Below are 16351 nucleotides of genomic sequence, written 5' to 3' on the forward strand. Positions count from 1 at the left end.
CCTAATCGAAAATGCTCCTGTGGGCAAATATCAGAGATTTCTACTGAGAAAGAAGAAATCTATCAAGAAGCTTAACTAGTACAAATAATTTAAGGGGAAAAAAAAGAGTAGCAGTAGCTGCTTAAAAAAAAAAAAAGTGGGCTGGGAATGTGGCTTAGTGGTAGAGTGCTTGTCTTACATGCATGAAGCCCTGGGTTCGATTCCTCAGTCACATACACAGAAAAAGCCGGAAGTAGTGCTGTGGCTCAAGGGCTAGAGGGCTAGCCTTGAACAAAAGGAGCTCAAGGACAGTGCTCAGGCCCTGAGTTCAAGTCCCAGGACTGGCAAAAAAAAAAGTTTCTTTTCAGAGCCAACTGATTTTGGTTCTGAATTACTTTTTTTTTTCTTCTTTTTCTTTGTGGCACTAGAGTTTCAACTCAGGACCTTGTACTTGGAAGGCAGATACGCTTACAATCAAGTCACACTTTCAGTCCACTTTATTTACAACTTTTGAAATGCAAAATTGCAATTCTTTTTTTTTTGTTGGTCGTGGGGCTTGAACTCTGGGCTTGAGTGCTGTCCTGCGCTCTTCAGCTCAAGGCGAGCGCTCTACCACTTGAGCCACAGCGCCACTTCCGGTTTTCTAGTGGTTTATTGGAGATAAGAATCTCATGGACTTTCCTGACCGGGCTGGCTTGGAACCATGATCCTCCGATCTCAGCCTCCTGAGTAGCTAGGATTACAGGTGTGAGCCACAGGCACCCAGCTCAAAATTGCAATTCTTGGAAGTAGAGCTGTGGCTCAAGTGGTAGAGCACTAGCCTTGAACACAAAAGGTAAGGAACAGCATCCAGGCCCTGAGTTCAAGCTCCAGTACTAGTATATTAAAAAAAAAAAAGCCGGGTACCGGTGGCTCCTGTAATCCTAGCTACTCAGGAGGCTGAGATCTGAGGATTGTGGTTCAAAGCCAGCCCAGGCAGGAAAGTCCATGAGACTCCTATCTCCAATAAAAAACACTAGAAAACCGGAAGTGGCCCTGAGGCTCAAGTGGTGGAGCGCTCGCCTTGAGCTGAAGAGCGCAGGGACAGCGCCCAGGCCCAGAGTTCAAGCCCCACAACCAACCAAAAAAAAAAAAGAGCAATTCTCTTAATACTTTCTATAGGTACCAAAATTTAATAGACTTACTAGATTTTAGAAAACAGGCAAGAACTTTTCCATATTCAGCTTATGATTTTCAAGGAGTATTTTAGTTTTTCTCTTTGAGAGGAAGCAGCAGGAGGGCTCCCATCAAAGCACACAGTGCTGTAGTGGTTATGTTGTAGAAGGGAGAAAAGCGGTAAGCGCTTGACGTCAATAGGCATCACTGAAAGTAAGTGAGCTACTTACCTCTCTCGTGGGCACAAGGACCAGAGCATAGGGGCCGTCACTTCGCTGTTAACAGAAGAAAGAAACACACCATGAGTGGGGCCTACCAAGTCTACATTCCAGATGGATGAACTTTAGCTACAAAACACCAGAAGCATTTCACAGAAGGAAAAGATGAGATAAAAATGCTGCCATCGGCTGGGAATGAGGCTTAGTGGAAGAGAGCTTGCCTAGCATGCATGAAACCCTGGGTTCGATTCCTGAGTACGACATGAGCAGAAAAAGCTGGAAATAGTGCTGTGGCTCAAGTGGCAGAGCACTAGCCTTGAGACAGAGAGGCTCAGGGACAGTGCCCACGCCCTGAGTTCAAGCCCCAGGATCGGTAACAACAACAACAACAACAACACTGCTGCCATCATCCCCACAGCTATGTAACATTATTCAAGTAGGCCTGGCCCCTGCAACCACACAAGAGGAAGACATAGGCTGTATATATTTGGAAAGGAGGCAAAATGATCACCAGTGAATGATGTTACTTCAAGAGGAAAAAATAAATAAAACTCAAGAGAAACAATTGAGATGGTACTATAAAAATGTATTTCAGTCAAGTAGCTGAATGTAAAATTAACACATAAAGATGAGTGCCGGTTGGGGCTGGGAAGGTGGCTCAGTGGTAGAGCGCTTGCCTTGCATGCATGAGGCCCTGGGTTCGATTCCTTAGCACCACATAAGAAAAAAGAAAAAAATCCAGAAGTGGAGCTGTGGCTCAAGTGGTAGAGCGCTAGCCTTGAGCTGAAGAGCTGAGGGACAGCGCCCAGGCCCAGAGTTCAGGCCCCACAACCGGACCCTCCCCCCCCAACAAAAAAACAAAGATGGGTGCCGGTGGCTCACACCTGTAATCCTAGCTACTCCGGGGGCTGAGATCTAAGGATCGTGGTTCAAAGCCAGGCCAGTCAGGAAATGTCTATGAGATCTTATCTCCAATAAACCACTAGGAAACTGGAAGTGGTGCTGTGGCTCAAGCAGGAGAGCGCTCGCCTTGAGCTAAAGAGCACAGGGACAGCATCCAAGCCCAGAGTTCAAGCCCCATAACCGACAAAAAAAGAAAAAAAATTAACACATTAAAAACCAACAGTCTTTCAGTACACAAAGTTTGAAAATACAATGAAAAGAAAGTTTTCACTTACAATGTCAACAAAGACTAAGATTTAAAAATCTGCAAAGCTTGCCAGGTGCTACTGGCTCATGCCTGTAATCCTGAGACTGAGATCTGAGGATCATGGTTCAAAGCCAGCCCAGGCAGGAAAGTCCGTGAGACTCTTATCTCCAATAAACCACTCAGAAAACCAAAAGTGGCACTGTGGCTCAAGTGGCAGAACACTTGCCTTGAGCTGAAGAGCTGAGGGACAGCGCCAGGCCAAGTTCAAGCCCCACAACCAGAAACAAACAAACCTGGAGCCAGGTGCCAGGAGCTCAGGTCTTTAATTGTAGCTACTCAGGAGGCTGAGATCTGAGGACTGCAATTTGAAGCCAGTCTGGGCAGTAAAGTCTGTGAGACACTCATCTCCAATTAACTACCAAAAAGGCTGAAGTGGGGCTGTGGCTCCAATGGCAAAGCAATAGCCCCGAGTACAAAAGCTCAGGGCAGTACCAGGCCTGAGCTTAAGTCCCAGAACTGGTATAATAAGTTAATTAAAAATAAAATTTGAGTGGGCTGGGAAGGTGGCTCAGTGGTAGAGTGCTTGCCTTGCATGCTCGAGGCCCTGGGTTCGATTCCTCAGCACCACATAAGCAAAAAGAAAAAAGCTGGAAGTGGCGCTGTGGCTCAAGTGGTAAGAGCGCTAGCCTTGAGGGACAGCGCCCAGGCCCAGAGTTCAGACCCACGACTGGACCAAAAACAAACAAACAAAGAAACAAAAATAAAATTTGATACTACTGTATACCTTGTGCACTATTACAATCTATTCAATAATGCATGTGTATATGTATGTATGTATGTGTGTATGGTGTGTGTGTGTGTGTGTGTGCGTGTGTGCGTGTGCGCATGCGGGTGCTAGGGCTTGAACTCAGGACCTGAATGCTATCCTTTAGTTTTTTCACTCAAGGTTGGTGCTCTACTGCTTGAGCCTCACCTCCACTTCTCGCTTTTTAGTGGTTAACTGGTAAGAATCTTATGGATTTCTTCTGCCCAGGCTAGCTTTGAACCATAATCCTCAGATCTCAACCTCCAGAATGCTTGGAATCACAAGCATGAGGCATCAGTGCTTGGATCACTAATATATCTTTAACTGTATGGCTTTAAATAATTGGGATGCTTTTCATACATGCCTTAGCATGTACAAGAGCACAGGGATGTGTGCACACACCGCTACTGGATACAAGAGCGCAGGGATGTGTACTCACTGCTAGTGGACACAAGAGGACAGGGATGTGTGTATGCCCGGCCCTTAGACACGACAGTACAGGGACTTGTACACATGGCTCCTGGACAGAGAGGACAGGGACACACACATAGGGCTCCTGGAGTATAAACTGCTAGAACCTACTTAGAGATCAGCTGTAGCACTGGCTACAAAAACAGAAAGGCAAATCCCACTTCCAGAATTTTTTTTACACATACACGTGTGTGTGAAGAAACAAGATTATTGTACACACTGCACAATATTTATGATAGCTTTGTTTGAAGCAAAATACTATACTACGTAAAGTTCACCAAATAATAAGGAATAAGTCAGTAATTTGCAGTACACAGTATAATGAAGCACTAAGCAGCCATGAAAAAGAACAAGGCAGCTCAATGTAGTAGTAGTAAGAAATCATAAAAGACAAGAGTGGTACAATGGTGTGTACTTGTAATTCTAGCACTTAGGAGGCTGACACAGAGGATCTCAAGTTTGAGGCCAGCCAGGATAACAGAATGAGACCATATTTTAAAAAAAAGCAAGATATGGGGGGCCGGGGGGGAGGGGGGAGGATGGGAAGGGATGGGAAGGGGGAACAAAGGAGGAGGCTACAATGCTTGATAAGAAATGTACTCATTATCTTGCCCATGTAATTGTAACTCCTCTGTACAGTATTTTCACAATTAAAAAATAAATAAATAAAAAAGCAAGATATACATCATAACATTCATACATTGACAAAAATTTCACATAAAAATTTCAATTTAAGCCAGATGCTGGTGGCTGACACCTATAATCCTCGCTACTCAGGAGGTTGAGATCTAAGGTTCAAGGTTCAAAGACTGCTGGGGCACGAAAGTCCCTGAGACTCTTATCTCCAATTAACCACCAAAAAGCCACAAGTGGAGGCATGGCTCCAGTGGTGGGGCACCAGTCTTGAGCAAGAAAGCCAAGCTAGTGTATAAGGCCCTGAGTTCAAGTCCATCCAAAAACCACCGCAACACAACAGACTAGACCTGGGAGGAGCAGCAGACCAGGTACCAAACAAGCACGGCATGCTGAGGCCCTGCAACTTCAGGGATGGAGGAGGCACTGGGGCACAGAATGACCAATTTTCACTCTGTATATTCTTTTCTCGGTACTGTCAGTTTTGTTTTGAATTTTCAGATGTATGTAAATAATAAGTTAACCAAATGAACATGATGAAGGCCCCAATGGGGCTTGTACATCCCAAGTGCTCACAAATGCTAAATGAAGAACTCAGAATGTGATTGTAGAAAGGGTGGATTTAGCAGAAAATGCAATTACAGCTCTGGCTTTCATGTTCTGTGTGGGACACATTTACCCAGGCAGAGAGAAAGGATTTAGGACTCAGACTGGAGTAGTCGCTACTCAACAGCAACTTTGTGAGACTACGCTGGAGCCCAAGCTACAACAGCAAACAAGCTGGTACAAGATCAGCATGCGTTATGTGATGGGAAGGCTCTGACATTTCAAAATGTGCTTCTACATAGAGAAGAAAAAACAATTTCTCGTAAGTGAAGGATGAATGTAATATTAAAAATCAGAGCCACGCCCAGCACCTGTGGCTCAAGCCTACAATCCTAGCTACTCAGGAGGCTGAGATCTGAGGATTGAAGTTCACCCAGAAAAGTCCATGAGACTCTTGTCTCCAAATAACGACCAAAACATTGGTGGGCACGCACATGCACACGCACACACCAGAATCAAAATAAGTAGAGGAGAGTGAATGCAGAAAAGCAGCCCATTCTCCCCCCACCACTATGGAAATGTAAGAACCCACTGGGCACCTTGAAATTATGGCTGTTCCAGTAAAGTTCTAAGAGGACAAATCCTGTTACAATAAACTCCAAGGAACTACACTAAATATTTGAAATAAATGAGTTACATTGGGACTTGGGAAATTGTATTCATATAAATCATTTCAATTTTTTTTTTTGGCTGGTCCTAGGGCTTGAACTCTGTTCCTGAGCTTCTTTTGCTCAAAGCAAGTACTCTACCACTTGAGCTACCGTGCCATTTGCGGCTTTGAGTATTTTATTGGAGATAAGAGGTGTACGGTTTCTTGCCCAGGATGGCTTTAAACCCCAATCCTCAGATCTCAGCCTCCTGATAGCTAGGATTATAGGCGTGAGCCACTGGTATCTAGCAATTTATTTTATTTTATTTTTTTAAATAAGAGCTCTCTCACTAGTGGAGGTTGGCCTTAAACTTGCCATGTAGCCCAGCATGGCTTAAATTCATGATCCTTCTATTTCAATCTTGTGTGTGTGTATGTGTGTGTGTGTGGCTTGAACTCAGGGTCTCAAACTCTTGCTTGGCTTTTTCTCACAGGCTGGCATATTACTACCTCTTCTAGTCTATTGCTAGCTAATTAGAGGTAAGAGTCTCATGGACTTTTCTGCCCAAGCTACCTTTGAACTAAGATTCTCAGATTTCAGTCTCCTCAGTAGTTAGAATTACAGGTGTGAGCCATCAGTATCTGGCCTACTTCAAGTGTGTGTGTGTGTGTGTGTGTGTGTGTGTGTGTGTGTGTGTGTGTGTGTGTGTGTGTGTGTGTGTGTGTGTGTGTGTGTGTGTGTGTGTGTGTGTGTGTGTGTGTGTTTGTATTCACCAGGTGTGAGCCATCAGTATCTGGCCTACTTCAACTGTGTGTGTGTGTGTATTTGTGTTCACCAGTACCGAAGCTTGAACTCTGAGCCTGGGAGTTGTCCTTTAGCTTTTTCATTCAGGGCTGGCACTCTACCATTTGAGTCACTTATCCACTTCTGGCTTTTTGGTGATTAACAGAAGGGTCTCATAATTTTCCTGCCCAAGTTCATCGTGAACTGTGATCCTCAGATCTCAGCCTCCTGAGTAGCTAGGATAACAGGAATGAGCATCAGTGTGCAGCTACAAAACACTGTTTTAAATATAGGGTTCAGCCTTCCTTGTCAAAAGTCAAGGCTGGAATTTAAGTCTCCATGGTTTCCAACATTTCCAAGACAATACCATCAAGAGGTAGCTGCAAACAGATACTTAGCTGGTGCTAAGGTTGCAGGCGGTCCTATGCTGGGCATTATGTGAGACAGAGAAGGCCCCTAAACAGGACAGGAGCCCGCAAAGAACCATGCACAAGGAGACAGCCTGATCCTGAAGCCACACAGGAGTGAGGTGCAAATCCAGCTCCACCAGGACGTGTCTAGTGGCCTTGGCTCTTTTCTCTGTGTATCAAGTCTAAGACAGTGTTAACACCTACAACTCAGGCAGCAGAGGGTAAAAGATGGAAGGCAGCGGCGTGCAGGGCTGGCACAATGGAAGCATGTGAGAGCATGCTAGAAGGAGGTTCATTCTATCCCACTCCTGGCGTCTTCAGAGGCATCATGTTCATATAGAGTCAAAGCAGGGGAGGAAACATGGCTCGGTGAAGACAGCTCCTTTTAGCCCAAATGTTGTCACTCTAGTTGAAGCAGTGGCTGCTTCGCCATGGAATGCAGCAAGAAAGCACATTTTATTTTATTTTTTTGGGTCCGGTCGTGGGGCCCGAACTCTGGGCCTGGGCGCTGTCCCTCAGCTCTTCAGCTCAAGGCGAGCGCTCTACCACTTGAGCCACAGCGCCACTTCCGGCTTTTTTTCTTTTTGCTTATATGGTGCTGAGGAATCGAACCTAGGGCCTCAGGCATGCAAGGCAAGCACTCTACCACTGAGCCACCTTCCCAGCCCCAAGAAAGCACATTTTATACTCACCTGTATTTTTGACCTCAGTGCTTGAAGGGACTGGACCAGAGGGATGCAATACGCAAGAGTTTTACCTTTTAAAAGAGTGGAAAGCAATTAGAAAGGAAGCAGGCTCTGCTATTTTAGTTCTAACTTCTGGGAGAAAGTAAATGGTACATCCTACATCTAGGAGGTGAAGAAGAATTTCACCTGTCTGCCAGGACTCCTAATTTATTAATATGTATATATAACATAGATATGTGTAACATATACGTGTGTAATACATATATATTATATACATAAAATTTTTGCCAATCCTGGGGCTTGAATTCTGGGCCTGATCACTGAGCTTTTTTGCTGAAGGCTAGCATTCTACCACTTAAGCCATAGCTTTACTTCCTGCCCTTTGCTGGTTAACTGTAGAAAAGTCTCACAGACTTTCCTGCCCAGGCCCGCTTTGGATTACAATTCTCAGCTCTCCACTTCCTGAGTAGCTAGGATTACAGCTGTAAACCACTGGTGCTTGGCAGGACTTCCAATTTTGCTTTGTAAATTCAGTTACCTTTTAAAAACCTAATCTTTTATCCATCCAGCAAGGGTAGTTGTATTTCCCAAATAGCACAAACGCTCAACCATTGCTCAACCTTACAGTTGTCTGTCCAGCTAGCGTCCAGCTAGCAAATGCCTCGGTAAGTCCTCCCTCACCCTGCTGTGAGCTGCGGTGGCCAGCCCACCTCCCCTGCAGTGCTGGTGTGCTCAGGTACATCCTGGAGCATTTGCTGAACACAGAACTTTAAGTTTCCAGACCTCTCAACCTGGCTGGGATTGCAGGAGTGTATGACAGGACGCCACAAGGGCAGAGAGGTAGTCTAGGTAATGTTCTGTTCCAAGACAGGGGCTGTGTTCATCAGACTGCTTTTAGACAAGGTCACACACACATGCACTCATGAGCACAGACATGCATGCATGCACTCATGAAAGCAGCTCTGGCTGTAGATTATAGGATAGGCAAAGCTCTGAACTAGCAGGGCTCAGATCCTGCTCATCGCTCCTGACCACAGCACCAGTCTTCCTTCCACTATGTGCACACACCTAACTGAAAGCCAGCATGCCCTCTACCCGACATGACAGAACAGCCACCACCACCAGCACCACAGCCATCTTCCTGTAGAGACTACAGCATAACCACAGGCCTAGTGCCACAGAACCAAGGGCAGCGAACAAACAGGGACTGACCTGAGCCCGTCTGGGACCGCACAAGGGCATCTCTGCCTTCCAGCAACACAGGAATGCTCTGCTTCTGAACACTGGGGCCACCAAAAGAGAGAACACACCTCATCTCCACCGTGTCACTCTTCCACACAAGCAGCAGACACATGGGGCACACGACATGCAAATGCCCTGGGGTTGGCTTGGTCTAGAGATTTTTGATGTTAAGTTCCATTTCTGGAACTTAACTTAGATTGGTCATTGTATTAAACTAATTAAATTTAAAAAAAACTGGGCATTAACAACAAAGTGGAGTTACCATAAAAGTATTCTATACAATCTATTGCCCTCTGCAACATGGAATTTGGGACACAACAAAACTCAGAGGAAGATTTCCGCACAGAAGAACAAAGGAAGCTGGGAAGCTAGCCAGACATCCAGTCCCAGCTTTCCACCCTCCAGAAGACTGCCACCGACACACAGGGTACATCTAAACGTGTGTCCTGGACACGTGGGGTTACATCTACACACGTGCCACTGACACACCAAGAGCTGTCTACATGTACATTTAAAACCAAGCAACAAAACAATGGAGAAATCATTTAACTTGGTCTGATGAAACAAACACCCCTCCTTCCCCCCAATACTAGTGGTAATCGGTTGCTTGTTGTTAAACACTCTGATTTTTACTTACAAAAAAAGGGAGGACCATTCTTAGAGTAGAACACATTATTAAGTTCATGATTTCTATTTTCTAGGAGTCACCACGGAAACCACTTAAAACGCTGTTCCACTAACCCATTACATCCAAGCAAGTATCTATTACTCTCTTTTTGGTTGACTTTATGCTTACTAGTAAGAAAGCACAGGACTAAACTATCTTCAGGACCACACGGACAGAAGTGGTCCTCTGACCAGGTATGCACTGGTTTATAGCCAAGAGCGGAACTCTCTGGAAACCCACCTGGTTGGCCCATTACAGGAGAAGGGCACAGGCTCTATGTCATGTGAAGTCTGTATGGTCATTAACTCTGCGATGCTTTCCAAGGCCATAAAAGTGAACTTGCTCTGCCCTCCACATAGAATTCGGATTTCTTCTAGCTATACCTAATGAAGCCCTAAGAAAATCAAAAAGTAGCCTGCAAGTCTTACCTAGTCATGCTGGAGATTTTTAAGACTGTATTTAGTGTGGAAATCTGAAAGAGAAGATGGAAAATAAGTACTTTTTTTAAAAAAAAATCAGTATTTTAAAACAAATATATTTAGTGGAAAGACACAAAAAAGGGCCAAAAATTCTAGGATGTCACTGAGCAGACGAGGTTTCACCACCCCAGTGGTTTTCAACTGGAGAACTTCTGTCTTCTACCTCTACACACAGCAGTATCTGAAGGAATTTTTACTTGCTATGGCTGGGAGGAGATGGCACCAGTACATGGTGGGTCTAGGCCCAGCATGTTGCTAAACATCTAACAACATAGGACAATTTCCAAAACAATGAGTCATCTAGCCCCCAATATCCTAGTACTAAGACTGGGAAACGCTGCTCTAATAAACCTATCAAGCTGGGCACTGGTAGTGCCTACTTGTAATCCTAGCTATTCAGGAGGCTGAGATCTGAGGAGCGTGGTTTGAAGCCAGCCTGGGCAAGAGGGTCCATGACACTCTTATCTTCACTTAACTACCAAAAGAAATCCAGAAGCAGAGCTGTGGCTCAAGTGGCAGAGCACCAGCATTGAGCAAAAACAGCTCAGGACAGTGCCAAAGCCCTGAGTTCAAGCCCCAGGACTGGCACCGGAAAAAAAAAAAAAAAAGAAATGAAACCTGTGTAACCCATCCTAAAGAAGCTTTCTCTCTTTGCTTATTCATATGAAATCTAGAATATTCATTCATGGTATTAAAACAAAAAAAGGGAGGAGTGTCCATTTGCTTGTAGAAAATGCATCAATAATAATAATAATAATAATCTTCTCTTTCATCAAGCTCTAAGACTTCACACATCCTTTAACAGCAAGAAGCTAAACTCAGTTCTTTTTCTTATGGCCACTGTGATCACGAACGACTTTACCAAATCTAGCTAGTAATTAGGAAGTTGTTTTAAGTTCAGTAAGTGAAGTAGCAGTCTGGGACTTTATTGGGTAAAGGACAGTCTCCAGTTCTTTAAAGAAAAAAAAAAAAAAGTAAGGGAATGGGGTGAAGAGTATTCCTCAACTCTCCAGGGAGAATGACCTGTCAATCTGGGTTCATTCGGGTGAGTGAGAGCAGAAACAAAGGATACTTACAAGATGCGGGTGGAGGTCCAGCTGGTGGAAAGCCTCTGGAGTGAACACTTGCTCTCGCTCCTGCTTTACTACAGGTCTGCAGAAGATGGACAAAACCAGGCCAGTGCCAAGGTCAGCAAAGCAAGAGGCAGACACATGCAGCTCCTTCAGCCCCAGCACACCCCTGCCCGCACCTGCCCGCACCTGATGAGTTGGGGAATCTCAGGGTTGTTTTTAAACAGTGACGAGGTCTTAATGCATGGCTTTTCTTCTTGCTTTCCACCATCTGTGCTACTAACCATCTTCTTTGGAGAAAATATTTTTTTTGAGTTCCCCTTACACTTCCTCTGAGTTTCTTGAGCACTAGTTGTTTCCGTCGAGAGAAAGGCGGCTCTGCTTCTCCGTTTCGCTGGAGGAACCTCACTGGACTCTTGGTGTTTTCTCTTGGTAGCCTTTGCTTGCTGTGTTGTTCCCAAAAGGAAAAATCAAGAGGAGGTGTGCATTAGTCCATGAAGACAGCCCTCGGAGTGAAGCCTGACTGCCCACAGAATCGCATCTCTTCCTGCAGAGATCATTATGCCCCATATGCCAAGCAACAGTTCAGAGTTTGCCATTGGATTCTTTGATGGCTTTTTCCAAAATGGGGGTGGGGGTGGGGGTGGGTGGGGGAGGTCACCATCCACCTTAAATGTGAAGTCAACCAACGTGAGGGTGAGGATCAGAAGAGGAAAGGTTTTTCTGAGCTGATGTTACCCAATTCAGTTTGCTTTAGGGGAAGCAGAGCCCACCTGATGAAGTGTACAGAGTAAGTCAATTCACACCCTAGGAATGCGTGTGCATGAGAAGAACAGAGGGCAGGGGAAATGAATCTTCTCTCCAACAAAGCAAGGGTAGACTAGACAGGAGGGCAAGTGGAATGCCACATCACAGCTCATGCCCAGGAAGCAGAAGCCATCATTACTGCTCTACCCTTGTGCTTGGATCTGTCATCCTCTCCCCTCAAGCTGCTCCTCCAGATTTAAAGGGTCTGGAGACGGTGCCTACTCACAGTTCCCATTCCAAATGAGAATGCTGCTCCATTCATCACACCACACCATTTCCAGCCTTGCCTTTCTAGTCCCTGCCTGATCGCCCACCACAAGCCATCTACTACTAAGGACTTCTTGCCTGTTGTCTGATCTGCTGTTCATTTCTATAATGTGAATGGGAAGTCCAAACTTCCCCTGGCAGAAGCAGCCAATTCCTGAGGTTTGGGTTGTTGGGTTTCTTTTTTCCTTTTGGCCTTTTCTTCCAGTTTGTAGACGAATATCCCCCAAGCGGCCATTGCCTACTGTTTTGGAGTTTGAGACTTTAATTATCCTCTTTGCTGGAGATAATGACTTATGCTTATACAGTGTCTGCTTCAGAGCAACCTACTAATAAAAAAGTTCTTAGAAAAGAACCAACATCCATAAGGATTCCTTTATCTAAGTAATTCAGGAAACACCATTTCAAATACTTAATAAAGTATGCCTGGCTGATTTCACTTTACAAACTTGTGAAGTCCTGAGTTCCCGAATTCCAGCTTTAAGAGAGACAGTCAGGTTTCACGTCTGTTGAGTCATTTGGAAAACAGCGTGAATCTTGGATTTTTCTAGACCTACATGCTCTCTGTAAAGGCACAAGAGGCCACCCATTCCGGCCACCCCTGCCACGCCTGGGGTCCCTGTGACAGGTTCGCTGGCAAGTGGCCTGGCCAGTCTACACAGGAGCAGCCTCCCCTGCTCCTGACCAAGTCTGAGGATTGAGAAGCTTTTCCACCACCCAGCCAAGATCAGCCTCCTTGAACAGTACCTGCTAAGCTGAAGAAGGCTTTCTGCAGAGACATAGGCTACTTCCTCAGGAACATGTCCTTCTGACCACGTAACTCTTCTCTCTTCTTCATGCTCAATACCCCAGGTTCTACTAACACTGTAGGTACCTTATCATCCTAGTCACCATTTATTCCCATGCCGGTGTCTACAGTACTCAGAGCAAAGCATACTAATTAATGTTAGACATGCTTCCCACTGCTTATAGGCTAAAACCAAAACTGTACAGTTAGAAGCCTATGCAGCCATTTCTCCAGTTGCTGTGTGAGCTGCCTTAACCCCATGACAGCACCACGCTACTTCCCTCCTCAGGCCTTGGCACAGAGCCTCGCCCGGCTCTGAAGACTCCAGCCTCCTTCTGGCTGGCCAGCATGACTCAACTTCAGTTACTGGCTTTCTTATTCCATGCTCAAAAGAGCCTCTCCTACCTGGGTGTTGGTGGGTCACGCCAATAATCCAAGCTACTCAGGAGGTTTAGGATCTGAGGATCTCAGGCAGGATAATCGGAGACTTTTTTTTTTGTCGGTCATGGGACTTGAACTCTAGGCCTGGGTGCTGTCCCTCAACTCTTCAGCTCAAGGCTAGTGCTCTACCTCTAGAGCCACAGAGCCACTTCTGTTTTTCTGAGTAGCTTATTGGAGATAAGAGTCTCACAGCCTTTCCTGCCCGGGCTGACTTTGAACTGTGATCCTCAAATCTCAGCCTCCGGAGTAGCTAGGATTACAGGTGTGAGCCACCATGCCTGGCTTTCTGAGAGACTCTTATTTCCAATAAACCACCAGAAAACCAGAAGTGGCGCTGTGGCCCAAATGGTAGAGTATTTGCCTTGAGCTGAAGAGATGAGGGACAGCGCCCAAGCCCAGCCCAAAGTTCAAGCCCCAAGACCAGAAAGACAATACAAAACACAAAAAAGCCTCTCCTGACCTCCCTGCTCCGTGTTCTCCTTTGTAGCACTCAGCACAATAAGCACAACGGTTACTTGCCCATTCGACTGTTGATTCCCTGAAGAAATGCCCAGACTGGCTGCACAGCACTGCTTCCCTTACAGGGTTCATGCCCAGCACAAAACAAGCAGGCAGTAAATAATAGTTGCTACAATCTGCATACTGTTTCCTTCTTGCTCCAACAACCCCAACTACAACTTACTCATTCAGCAATTGTCAAGTACCTTGGTTTAAGGACACAGTTCAAAGATTAGCCAAGCCTCTAAAGAAGCTACAGACTAGCAGGAGAGATCAAAAGTGTAAAAACCATAAATCCAAACCTGTATTGATAAGTTTATGCAAAGAACCATGGGAGCAAAGGGGGGGGGGGACAGAAAGAGACAGACAAACATAACATGGCTTGTGGCAAGGAGAGGGAGGGAGGGTGAGGACATTTCTGAGGTGGCATGTGAGCAGAGAGGAAGCAAGGACTTATCTGGATTTTCTAGAAAAGAGCTGAATGTTAGCAGTCATTTCTCTTTAGGTCTTGTTCTTGTACCTATGAAAGGAGAAGATTATGGTGGATGATCTCCAGTCAACCCCAGGCCTGAGTTTGAGTTGTTGTGTTGTTGTTTCAACAAACATACTATGTAGTTACTGTGTGTCAGGGAGTCTATCTCACTACTGCAGACTCTGATAGCTTCTTTAGAGTACATGAAGGCAGAGCTGTGAGGTCATTTGTCCATGATCACTGAGGGAACCAGGCTTTTCCTAGGCATTATGCCTCTGTGCCAGGTTCCTGACAACGATGCTCCAATGCCTTATTAGTTGCATACTACTTGATTGGAAAACATCATGTAGTTTGATTCCTATTGTGCGCTGTGGTTTTCAAGGATACATACCAAAATGCTAACGAGTTATCTCTGCGTAGGGCAATCATGTGTGTGGTTTATCTTCTTTCTCAATTTTCTAACATGAACTTGTGTCACTTTAATAATCAGAAAATAGCCTTAGAAGATAGTCTGAACAGTGTCAGGATGTCACGCATAACGTTAGCTTGTCAGAGCCCTTCAAACCAGTCTATTAGCTGCATACACACTGAGTCCAGGTTCCCAGCTCTTCTAGTCAGAGTATCCACCACTTCTATTCAAGACATTAACCACAAAGCCACTGTATTGCCTTTATAAAAAATACGGTGGATTAAGCAATCACCAACTCAAGACAATCTATGCTTACTTACTTAATGCACTCAATTTAAGTCTGGGGATGCTGTTGGGGATAGAGCTCAGTCTCCCGAACGCTAGGTAAGTGCTGTACCACTGAGCTATGTCCTCAGCTCCCCAATAAAGTTTTAGTTAAGAGCTTTCTACATGTTAGTTTTTAGACTCTATTGAGCTCCTGGTGTAGCAACCTATTAGACAAAACAGAGCCCCCCCCCCCCTTTTTTTTAAGTGCTGGGACTTATGAAATGCTTCTATGGGACCACCAATATATATTATCTCATTTAATCCTCATAACCACCTCATGTGAAGTAGAAATTATCCTTCTTGTTTCAGGATGGGTAAGGTGAGGATCAGAAAAGTAACTTTCCTTAGGTCATATGCCTAGTATGTTGCAAAACTGGCAACTAATCTCAGGTCTACCTTGCTCCAGACCACTGCTGTGATCTGTCCATCCCTCCACCCCCTCCCCAATATGACTTTCATGTATTTCTCTTCTCAAACAGATCTGGCGAGCTCATTGGCCGGCAGAAGACCCCTTACTCCCAAGGCTTATTACAAATACACAAATCACCAAAAAGAATCTGAATAGTGGGTATTTTAGACAGTGTGTTTATAGGATATCAAGAAATTATGTTCAACACACCTGGCGGACCCTAACTAACCCTGACAATTGATTTTTCAAGGGAATCACACACACAGCTTTTTAGAAAAGAAAGAAAAACTCAAACCCTCCCTTGGCAGCAAACGGTATCTTTCCTGTTCGTTTGTAATTTACGACTGTACACAGACTTTCCCAGTCCTCCTCGGGTAGACGAGCCGCTCAGCCTGGAAACGCAGCTTTCTGCTGCTTGGTTGGGTTAACTGTAAAAGCATCCTTCGCCTCTCCAGTAAAGGGAAGACACTGGCGAATCGCGTTTTCTTTCTCTCCTGCACTGCACGTGGATGGCAACCTGTGCCATTTAAAACAGCCTCTCCGAGCAAATGCCAGACCCGCTCCCCGTGCTGGGAGCCGGCCCGGGGCTCGCGCCCAGCCGTCACTGTCCCGGGAGGGACGGTCCGCGGGGCGGCACGCGGCATCGCGGGCGCCAGCCGGCCAGCCCGCGCTCCCGGCCCCGCGCCGCCTCCCCGCCGCCGCCTCCCGCCCCAGAAGCCGCCGGTCCCCCGAAACCCCTGGCTTCCGCCCCGACCGGCGCCGCACAGCAGTCGGAACTCACCCGCCTCGCCGGGGCCCGGGGGGATCCGGAGGTCGTCCCGGCGGTGGCGACCCTCGCTTCGGGCCGGCGGCGGAGCGAGCCGCGGGGCGCGGCCATGGCCCGAGCCCCGGGCTCCAGACGAGCGGCGCCGGGCCACGTGGACGCGAGGACCCCGCCGAGCCCGGCCGCCGCCGCCCCTTCCGGGTGCGGGAGGCGCCGGGAGGCCGCGGCGC

General features: G+C 46.2%; 1 protein-coding gene across 2 annotated transcripts in view; it reads right to left on the bottom strand.

Annotated features, from left to right (window-relative positions):
- Positions 1 to 16243, bottom strand: part of Ddx31 (DEAD-box helicase 31) — a 69262-nt gene extending 53019 nt beyond the window's left edge. For both annotated transcript variants that reach the window (XM_042681236.1, XM_042681235.1), the window contains exons 1-7: positions 16140 to 16243; positions 11134 to 11390; positions 10951 to 11026; positions 9824 to 9867; positions 8699 to 8769; positions 7493 to 7557; positions 1365 to 1409 (exon numbers count right to left, since the gene is read on the bottom strand). In XM_042681236.1, the coding sequence (XP_042537170.1) occupies positions 1365 to 1409; positions 7493 to 7557; positions 8699 to 8769; positions 9824 to 9867; positions 10951 to 11026; positions 11134 to 11390; positions 16140 to 16235 (654 nt within the window). In that variant the 5' untranslated portion in view covers positions 16236 to 16243. The remainder of the gene's footprint in view (positions 1 to 1364; positions 1410 to 7492; positions 7558 to 8698; positions 8770 to 9823; positions 9868 to 10950; positions 11027 to 11133; positions 11391 to 16139) is intronic.
- Between the last annotated feature and the right edge of the window lie 108 nt (positions 16244 to 16351).

This window comes from Dipodomys spectabilis, unplaced genomic scaffold, assembly GCF_019054845.1.
Source record: "Dipodomys spectabilis isolate Male_0828 unplaced genomic scaffold, ASM1905484v1 ptg000067l, whole genome shotgun sequence".
NCBI classification, from domain to species: domain Eukaryota; kingdom Metazoa; phylum Chordata; class Mammalia; order Rodentia; family Heteromyidae; genus Dipodomys; species Dipodomys spectabilis.